General features: G+C 44.8%; 1 protein-coding gene across 2 annotated transcripts in view; it reads right to left on the reverse strand.

Annotated features, from left to right (window-relative positions):
• Nucleotides 1-9,925, reverse strand: part of maml1 (mastermind-like transcriptional coactivator 1) — an 18,372-nt gene extending 8,447 nt beyond the window's left edge. The window contains exons 1-3 of one of the 2 annotated variants that reach the window (XM_014338338.2): nt 9,433-9,925; nt 8,378-8,854; nt 195-1,478 (exon numbers count right to left, since the gene is read on the reverse strand). In XM_014338338.2, coding sequence (XP_014193824.1) covers nt 195-1,478; nt 8,378-8,704 — 1,611 coding nt within the window. In that variant the 5' untranslated portion in view covers nt 8,705-8,854; nt 9,433-9,925. The remainder of the gene's footprint in view (nt 1-194; nt 1,479-8,377; nt 8,855-9,432) is intronic. The other variant, XM_005937047.3, reaches the window with a different exon arrangement.
• Nucleotides 9,926-10,856: the final 931 nt, after the last annotated feature.

The raw sequence follows: 10,856 nt of genomic DNA on the forward strand, positions 1-10,856 counted from the left end.
TCCCGTGGGAGGGTTAGCAACCAGCTGCTCGACCCAAACAAACACTAACAAGCTGAACAAAAGGCTGCTGCCCGATTTTACCCCCCCCCCATTCCAGTGAGGAATATGGGGGGAATTTAAGTTTTTCTGTCAGTGTTGGCTCCAAATCAAGTTCGGATCAAGTGTGATGGCTGTGTCTCGTGGGTGCTTCTCACCTGTGGGTGTGGCATATGAGGCCGGTAGGGCTTCTCTTTGCGGCACTGCTGCTGGATGAGTGAAAGCAGGCCCACCTTCTGGTTCTGGTTAGTGGGTCGCGGTGGTCCGGGCCCCGCCTCATAGTGCGACAGAGGTTTGGTGTTGTTGTAGTTCAGCATGACGGCCGGGGCCTGAGCACCTGCTGCCGGCGCATGGCTGAGAGGCGGCCCTGAAGTCGGGTGACCCAGCATGTTGGGGTGTCCGGCGGAGCCTGGCATGAAGCTGCTGGCACCCGCCTTTGGAGAGGCCTTGTTGGGCTGACTGGATATCACCAGCTGCTTCTGGGCATTGGGATTGAAATCCTGTGAGTAAAGGGAGTTACTTGTGGATTTGTCCATACCAAATGCACTCGCTTGTGAGCTTTGAGAGGTATTGGGCATCTGGGACCATGGAGACGGGTGGTTGGGGTGGTTGGGGAACTTGGCTCCTGGCTGCTGCTGCTGCATATGTCTGTGGAGGTGCTGGACTCTCTGCTGCCGGACAGCCAGTTCCTGGAGCTGCTGGGCAGGGGACAAGTCTTTGGGCCCCTGAGGGAGGAGGTGGTTGGGTGGAGGCTGGATTTGCCTGGGAGGAGCAGGCTGGGAGGTGGAAAGAGCTGGGGAAGAGGCAGAGGAGGAGGCAACAGGGGAGCTAGTGGGATGAGGAGGAGCAGTCCCGGAAGGCGTGGATCTGACTTGGGGGGAGCCGGTGCGAGAATCCTGCTCGAAGACGGCAGAGGGTGGGGAAAACTCCGCCTTCACGCTCACCAAATCTGGAGGAAGTAAACCCTGGGAAGACTGTCCCCCCCCTCCTGCCCCTCCCCCGACAGCACCACCACCAACCTGAGTGGCTGCCAGTTCCAGAGGGTCTTTGCGGTCCTCAAAGCCATCGTTGAGGATCTCCTGGATGTCTTCGTAGTCCACAGGGAAGTTCAGCTCCTCCATCAGCTCTGTCCACTCCTGTTCGTTCAGTTCAGGGAACAGGCTGTTGTTGCCAACCGGGGGTGGCATGATGGGGAGGATGTCGTCTGGCTCCTGCTTCATCTCTTTCGGATGGAAGTCTGGACCCGGCTCTCTGCCACCGTCTCCCGACTCGCACATGGGCCCGTTAGAGTTGCTGATATCTGGCTTGGAGTCAAGCGGGGAACCGGCGGTAGCGCTGTTGTCCTGGCAGCCTTTCTGGCTCGATGGGAAGCTTTCATAACTGTTGACTTGTCCTCGCAGGTCAGGGGGACTGAGGCTCTCCAGCTTCCTCTTTAGAGTCTCCTGCAGTTGGAACGACAAAAAGAAGCATCAAGAGTTACTCAAAGCAAAACCCCAGACAGTTCAAACCTGAAAGTGAACCTCTGAGTTTAAAAAACAAACAAACACATAATTTACAAAACAAGGATTATTTATATCTGTAAAAAATACATTACTACATTTTATCTGACCCAGACCCAGCATGTTACACAGGGTCTGAATTCTGACTGGCTGACAAATAAAGTAAAAAAAAAAAAGAAAAAAAAAAAAAGTGCCACTTTGTTTGGGAAAATAAAACCTAAATCAACGAAAGGCTTTAAATAAAATATTCCAACACAAGGCTGAAAGAGGAGTGCAGGGGTGATTTGGGAATGACCAAGTTACCAAAACCTTTGTTGCACAAAAACAGGATATAACATAAATAATTGTCAATTGTCAAATTGATACTTTGTGGTGCATTAGAAACTGGTACCCTGTTCAACTGCTTCTGTTTTTTGTGTAATTTGAATTCTTTCTCACTTTGGTATCATCACCATCAGTAGGCACACGCACAGCTGAGCTGCAGGGGATGTGCAGCAGAGAGACGGGTGCTGCTAAAATCACCGGCAGGCCGGCTTACATAAGGATATAAAGGGCAGTCGGCAGGTCTGACGGCTGCGTTCTGTCAGCAGCTCGACTCGCCCGATCGCAGCACGTCAGCTGATCCTCACACTACGTGATTGCCAAACACTCTGAACACCTGAGGTACCCGTGATGACAAGCAGGCAGGTGGACACAAGCTCCAAAGCGCCTCCTGCTCTGGAAAGTCAAACAACAGTAGCGTCCCTAACAGCTTGCAGGTTGTGCATGATAACATGAACTTTTCCTTTAAACCTTTTTTGTTGCATATGTGACATTCCAGAACATTAACAAATAAAACTTTTACTACCAAAAGCAGGAAAAAACATCTATTAGGATATTTGGGCCGACTTTAAAAGCAAAAGTGGCCCCTGTGTGTGAGCTGACTTATTAAACCAAAATTACTCTGATAAAAGAAAAAGCACCCTCTGAAGTCTGTCGTCATTACTAATTTCCAGGTTTAAACTCTTCTTCAGTTTCCAAAGATCATCCAGAGCATCCATGAAAACGAGGATTTCCAAAGTTTAACCATTTTCAAGTCTGCAGGAAGTTAGCTCACTTGTTTCCATCTAAAGATGAGACATTAACCCTCTCCATGATAAGAAAGAATACTAAACAGCAGCCATGTTTGTAGGGTTACTGAAGGTGGGCTAATGCAAAAGACGCTGAAATCAAACCAAACTTCAGTGAGAAGAATAGCACAGATGATCTATCCACAGCACAAGTTTAGTCATTAATGTGCTGCTGTGTGATTACTCGCAGTGAAAAATACCTGACCCTCAGCTTCATGTCCACATTGAAACCTCGCCTCAGAGTCACTCTGATGTTTGGCATCAGGGAAACTAGGGGCTGAAGATACATCTCAAGGTTTTAAAAACGGAGCTTAAAGACGCGGTGCACATGAATCGTGCTGATAAAAACCCGAAGAGGTCAATGATGACCGCTGATTATTATTAAGGGCTTATTTATATTAAATAAAATAAGATACAAAACATTACAACACCTTAAAAAGAAAACAGCAGTCAAACATCCTACATCACCCGTTCTTTCCTTAACGTGTTCACAAAGTTCAGTGTCCACGCCGTCCGCCCAACGAGGTGACCGCCATTAACTGTCAGCTGTTATCCTGTTTGTGGTCGCCTTATGGATATGACACCTAATTTCTCTGGGTTTTTAAATCAGAATGAGTTCCAACTACTTTTGTGTTTTTTGTTACTCAGGTTTTCTCATTTCCTTTCTTACATTCTGTCATCTTGTCCTAAATTTTAAGTAATTTGATTATTTTAGATGTACAGCTACTTTTTTTCAAATGCGTTATATAAACAAACTTGACTTTTACAGTCAAAGGGTTAAAAAAATTGTTTTAAAAACATCAAATAATCCACCTACTTCTCCATCAACAAGTCCTCCGATTTCGGAGTCAGTTTGTGCTATTGCGTCCATGCTAAGCATCTCGGCAGAGCTTCACCTAAGCGACGAGAACAAGGTGACAGAGGGAGGCTGTGACTCACATCGTAAATCACTTTAAAAGTCAGTAAAGGCTTCTCAGTTTTATACATGGAGAAAGCAAAGAGTTCATTGTTGTTTTCCAACCGTTTCTTGCCAAATGCTCTGGGAGTCGCTGAGTGTGGGGACTTTCCATCAGTAAATTGACTACATGTCGTCTCAGATGGATGAAAAAAATACACCTGGAGCATACACTGCACACATTAACCGTGTTCATAAACATTAAATACTGGTCATGATTCAGTGATGCGGGTCAGAACAGGAAGTTATGTCTGTGTTTTTGTGCATCTCTGCCTGTGAATATTAGCACTTTGTTCACTGATGCAGGCGCGTGCTTTAAAACTTTTTTTAAAATAGATTTATTTAAAAAAAAAAAAAAGATCACACTGCTTTTAAAGGGGATTTTCTTCCTACAACAAGTCCTGGATCAAAACTTCACAGATGTAAAAGAGGCAGGGTTTAGCCTGCTCTGCACCCACTGGTCCAGCCTTTGCTTTCAGATGAGCAGCTTTGGCCTTCCTTTTCAAAAAAAACCCCAAAAACACATCCTCGCCAAAAAATGCTGAGAATTTCCTGATTAGCCAGAGTGAAGCCAAAGTGGCAGCATCCAAACATTCAGAGCAGCTTATCTCTGACTCCTCAGCTCCTCCCGTGACCCTGATGCTTCTCCCGGAAGCTCTGAAAACAGTCTGAAGGCCTCACGTTCACCTGTGTGGGCATTAGGGCTGCCACGATTAGTCGACTAGTCACGATTACGTCGACTATCAAAATCGTCGACGACTGATTTAATAGTCGAGGCGTCGTTTGAAGCTTTGTAAGATCACAAAAGCCGCAGGAATAAGTAGTAGGATTTATGAGTGTAATAACGGATTGAAACAGAAGATGGCAGCACTGCATGTACAAGGATGCCAGCTGCCGTTAAACCCCGAAGAAAAAGAAGCAGCTCTGTCCCAGAATTCATAGCGCGGCCCAGCTCAGTTTCCAACAATGGCGGCAGCTAGTTAGTTTTAATATTACTCTTTTTATTCTTTCTGGGTCACAAAATAAACGTTTAACATATTTTCAGGCGAGAATGTAACTGTGTAAACTTCAAACATCTGTTCAGTTTATCAAGACACCGCATATATTCAAAAGCGCTCCAACGTTTACCCACCAGCTCGATAGCTAGCCGGGGGCAAGGCTCACTAGAGCCGGTGGGAACACCGGACTCCTGGCAAATCGTTTTCAAACCCACCGCCGTCTTTCGCTACTCAGGTTAAACATATACAAATCACTTAGATAACTTACAAATGTTATTTTTTGGATTTTTTCAGTGTTTTATTTGTTCCTGAGTAAATCGGTTTGGCTGAGATTAAAGTTATAGTTTTTACACAGCTGAATAAACGTCAAGCAGACAACTGATTATCAGAAGTGTGAGATGCTCCAGAATATACTCCGTTGTCCTGTTATATTTTAGATAGCAACGAGTTTATTAAACTTCACCGAAACAATCTGCAAATTTCATTAAAATTTAAGAAACTATCATCTCGTCTTTATTTTTAGTTAGCACATACCTTAAACACTTAAAGCTGTAAGCTAATAATAGTTATATAAGAGCAGATGCATGCTGGTGCAATAAGCTGTACGTTTTATGTCCAATGAATGCATGATCTGATTAGTCAACTAATCGCAAAAATAATCGGTGACTAGTCGACTATCAAAACAATCGTTTGTGGCAGCCCTAGTGGGCATGCCAACACTCTCGGTTGGTCATGGCATTTGAGGTGTGTGGCGGCATGTGTGTGCATCAGAATCTGAACACATAAGTTTCAGTTTTCAGACCAATATGGCAAGGCCATGATGATCCACTTGGTAAAATAAATCCGCTTGGCATCTTTCTTGGCCTTAAGACAACAATTCTGATGGCTAAAGATCCAAACGGGACACAAAAAAAGAAAGATAAGTTTCAGTTTCCTTTAGTCACGTTCGCCCACACACTCCCTCTGTTTATAAAACTCATGATGCCTTCACTGGTGTCCGAGTCAGACAGGCTTAATATTTTTTTTTTTTTTTAAAGGCAACCATTTTCAGTTAATGGTTTTTATTCTTAGATTCTTCTGAGTAACTCTGCATGACCCTCAGTTCATAATAATCCTTCTTTGTCTAACACGAGCCTCTGTGAAGCTCATTAGTCCGAAATAAGATGCTTTAGCCCCTCCCCCTTTGGGAAAACTTCTTCCGTTTGGCAGGTGGCTGAGAGCGTATGCCCTCTCTGACATCATACCAATCAAAGTGTAAAACAAAACAAAACTGAAATCTACTAAACTGATACCTGAACTTCTGAATGACACATTTTGCCTCATTTACAGTTACTCTGCTCTGATCAGCTGACCAAACAAAGCACCTGTCGTACCGCAGGTGTACAAGTTTTTATGTTTCTGATGCTAATAAGATGACCACGTGAATGCCTTTAAAACCTGAAATACAGGTCCCACTCCACCCATGTTGCTATGGTTACAGACCTGGAGTGAGACTAACGAGAGTCCTTTCAATGAGACAGCCTCAACTGTCAGGTAACGGAGTGATATAACAACACATGCTGACATTACAAATAACAGAAAGTCATCATTGTGCTCCTGGGCACAGACTCAAACTGCTTCTTTTAAACACAAATCTACGTCCCACCCTCTGACCTTCGTAACTAACAGTGACACTGCTGAAACTCTTGGGACGGTCATGGCCACTCGGTGCATTTTTTCTGAGAGAAAAGGACTGTTTCCAAATATTTACGGGGTGATTCATCCTGGAATTTTTTGACTCAGCCTTTGCCACAAAATTCCGGACTATGGGCCCCATTTCTGTCGGCCTGCAAGTGTTTTAAGGGGAGAAATCCTGACTTCACAGAGTAACCACTTTAAACAGGTTCACTGGAGTTTGGTTTGTCCACAGTCAGCTGTTCAGGAACCAGCCCGACGTCTGATATCAGGCTGGCCAACATACTCTAGGTGAAACCATCCACAGCTCGCTTTCTACTTTTAGATCACTGACGGTGTGACAGCCCTACAGCTTCTGCTCCATCATCATCATTATTACCATTATTGTTATTATTATTATTGCAGATGAATTGCTTTTTTGGGCAAAAAATGCTTGACAATTTTTTTTTTTTTTTTTTTTTTTTTAAAATCAGGAGTGGTGAAAAATGTACCTTTTTTAAATGGGTGATATCACTGTATGATAAACACAGTTTTATTGTTTGGTTTAAATATGACAAAGAGCAACATGACATGCAATTACTGTATGTTCTCTGACACCACATACATGACACAGGAAGGAAGGACAACTAAATGTTTGTGTGACAGCCAATTAGAATACGATGCTCAGAACCCACAGGAAAGGCTTCAAACACAGAACACTTTCAGGTGCTGCTCCTGCTCGTTAACTGACGGACAGAAAAACGCTCAGAGGATGTGATTACACTGAAACATCAGTTCCTCTCTGACTCAGACTCTTATCAGCCAATGTGTTGTGAAAACACTCAGTTTCACTCAAAACTTCTACACGCACACTCGGTGACATCAGGGGGAGCCAGTTGTAGCCCCGCCTCCTCCCAGCCTTTGCTGAGCGAGGCATTTCCTTACAGCGGGAGTTTCCTCTGTGATGAGTCAGCAGTTTGGGGGGGGTTCCTGCTCGCACTGAGTCACCTCTCAGGGCTTTCGGGCCGCCTCACATTAATTATGAGAACACACACCCCGAGCCTCTACCGCAGCGTCACACCTTATTGATCCTGCATGTAAGCGATCAGCTGCAGGAAACTTCTAAGTGACTAAAACCTCCTCTTCATTTCATCTAACCAGAAAACGGCTGACTGACAGGAAAACAAAAACTACACTGCTGTTTGTTCTCAGGAAGCTCATCTGATCTAAACCCTTCAAAAATCTTTCAGAAGAACAAATTTATTCCATCATCCACAGGCATTTTTAATTCAGCTCGAAATTACTGCAGAAAATGCAAATGGTCAAAGGTCAGAGCTGAGAGTTGCCTGGATTTTCAGAGGCACTGAACAGAGAAGTTTGTCAAAGCGACCACAGGCAAACTTAGGGGAAACACGTCACATGACCACACAGCAACGCCACAACACACACACAAACACTCGAGTGCAAGCAGCTTCACTGATCAGCAGCTTTGTCGTGGTCTCATGTTATTGATTTGGAATTTATCAATGGCGGTGATTAGAACAGACTGATTAACTGGGGTATTACACCTAGTGAGTGATTTCAGAGGGGGTGAGGCTTGAAACACTGGCTCATTCTCAGCACCTTAATCAATAAACTGATCAGCTGGGTATACTGTCTTTCAGCCACACCCGCCCATCATGAAGAAGCAGCTGTTATCCCAAAAGAGTTTGTTTCACACCTGTAGGCTTCTTCAAGTTACTACATTTCACAATAAATGTCCTTGTTTTATGTACTGCTGATTGGCAGATTTCATGATGTAACAAAAAACAAGGTTTCTAAAAGAAAAAATACAGTGAATCATTCATTCATTAAATGTTGGAAACAAGTTCTTTTAAAAAATCTTACTAAAAAGAGTTGGACTTAACTGCGTTTTTGGTGTTAAACACCAATTAAAATAATGTTTGCAGGGATCTAATGAACATGTCAGGAAGTGATGCAGTCCCTGGCTAACTATGCTTATAAAAACGTGTGGAATGACACTGGTGGATGAATAAAGACTCTTCAGTATCAGTGCTGTTGTCTCTTGTTTGGACCCTCCAGCTGCTTATGTTGATTTTTATGAAACCTGTGGGTGTGCTCACTCACCAGGGTGCTGCTCCTGCTCTGCTCCCCCGTCGTCACCCCGCTCTCCCCGTGCTCCCCGCCGGTTCCTCCTCCGCCTCCGGGCGCTCTCTGCCCGGCCTGATCGCCGCTGGGCTGGTGCTGCCGGTGCTTGTTGGACCGCTTGGCTTTGGACTGCAGGCAGCGCTGGTGCAGGGCGTAGGTCTGTTGCCGGTCCATCTCCTGCCGCTCCATCATCGCGGCCAAGTAGCGCTCCTCGCAGTTGTTGTGATGCTGCCGGAACTGCTCGATCCTCCGGCGGAGCCGCTCCATCACCTCGCTGCGTCGCGGTGTAACAAAATCCGCCATCATCAATAAAGCCTTGCAGTAAACTCCCGGCTCAGGTTTCGTCCATATATTGCTGAATCTGGCGTCTACACCCCCCCTCACTCTTTACAAAGACTCCGGTGCTGGCTCCATGGAGGCGGCCTTTGTGCTGCTAACGGCCTTCAGTCACACTCACTGCCGGAGAGGAGAGGTCAGGTTTTTGGGGGCAGCACCATCCAGCCTCCTCATCTACCTGGTCTTGTGTACAACAGCTCGTTTAATTAGCTGTGTAAAGCTACCGGAGTCCTGCTAGAGCCTATCTGGTCCTCCCTTTACTCCCCGAGCTGCCCCTGCCCTTTGCTCCTGATCATTTATACCCCAATCTGAGAGACAGGCTGCTGCCTTCAAACTCACTCCCGCTGGGCTAACTTCGGCTAGCGCATTCCTCCACTCTAAATCAAAGCAGGAGCCTAAAATCCTCCCACCCCCACCCCCAGAAAATGAGTTAAGCAGAACCTGGTCTGGAGCTAGCCTCCGTCTCCTCGTCCACCTGCCCGTTACCGGCGGTGCTCCGCTCCCGACAGCCTCCTAACGGCTCCACAACTCCCCTCAAACTTTATTCTCCTCGGCTGATGGAGGTTAGCTCGGGTAGCATGGGATTAGCTGGCTGGCTAACAACTTGTCAGCTAATGGAAATAAAACTTCACGCGCTTGAAAACAAACTGCCAGACTTTCAGGACATCTGAAGCACAGTTAGAGTTAAAGTCACTTACTGTGAGAGTGCTGCTGTCCGCTCTCCTACAGCATCTGTCCCAGCATCTGTCCTCCGAACAGCTGATCCTCCCGCTAGCCGTTAGCCGCTAGCTACTAACGCTGTTTGGGGTTCGGCTAGCTAGCAAGATAGCTAGCCTGAAACGTTTAAATGAACCATCATACTTTAAAACTATCTCCCCAGAGTTACACCCAAGGATAATCTTTCCCTCGGCTGAGCCCACGTCCGAGATGAACTGTTTGGGAGCGAATTCCTGGGAAACAGTGGGATAAGAGTCCCTCTGCGCCTCTTCTATTGTTTTCCAACGAACAAGTTACACCGCCGCCATCTTGAAAACTTTCTCTTTTTCCCCTCCTTCATCTGCGTTACAGGAATGTCCCCGCCTTTTCCGGTGACGGACAGTAGAAACAGCCAATCAGAAGATGAGACTGAGTGTCCCTCGCGTTTAAATCAATGACTGTAGAACAATACATAACAAACACACACGCGCACAGAGTGTACGATCGGTAAATCTGTTCAAGGGAGGGTTACTGGGTTATTGTACCACAAAAAAACAATCAAAAAGAAACCCAAAACAAATAAACTCAAATAAATTCACTTTTTTAATATTAATTTAACATGAATATAATTTTTTTAATTATGAAAACCACTGGCAGCTAATTTTACAGGCAGCAGGTTAAACACTCATCAGCAGTTTGACCGCCACAATAAAGATTATTTGGGGTTATTAGCGGCCCCTGAAGGACACTACTGGGGCCAGTATTCCTGCCTCCCCCCTCAGAAAAAAAATTATTAATTAATTAATTAATAAATCATAGATTAGGAAAAAAAAAAAAATAAATACATTAATTAATACTATGCAAGAGTTACATAGAAATTAACATAGAAAAAGAAACCAAAAAATAGAAAAAACCAAGGTTGGACATACAAAAATACATTAAACTATAAATTAGAAAGAATAATATAGATATATAGCCCTCGTGAGAAATGGCACGCAGGGGTAAGTATACTTGTAGAGGGTGTCTGGTTCAGTGGTCATAGGATTTAATCTCTGCTTTTTTGCACATGATGTGATTCTATCAGCTTCATGAAGTGGTATCCCCCAGCTCGCAGCCGTGGAAACGAGAATTAGCGTTATTCCAGAGTAGCTTTGCATGATTTACGGTTCATAATAATCCTTCATCTCATACCAGGACTGCCCTGCAGTTCAGCCTCAGTTTGACACAAACTGACTTTATGATTGGCTGCTTTAAGAGAAGACAAATGTTAGATTCATAAGAAAAAATGGGGCTAAGTTTACATGAAAAAAAGTGGGGGGGAAAGTTAATTTGAGGGGAAAAAGTTAATTTTAAATAGATAAAAATACTGTTAGAGATGGCATGTTTATTTATGAGCTAAAAGAAGAAAAGCACAATAGTAAATAAC

The sequence above is a fragment of the Haplochromis burtoni genome, unplaced genomic scaffold (assembly GCF_018398535.1).
Source record: "Haplochromis burtoni strain Fernald_Lab_line unplaced genomic scaffold, NCSU_Asbu1 Contig_217, whole genome shotgun sequence".
NCBI lineage: Eukaryota > Metazoa > Chordata > Actinopteri > Cichliformes > Cichlidae > Haplochromis > Haplochromis burtoni.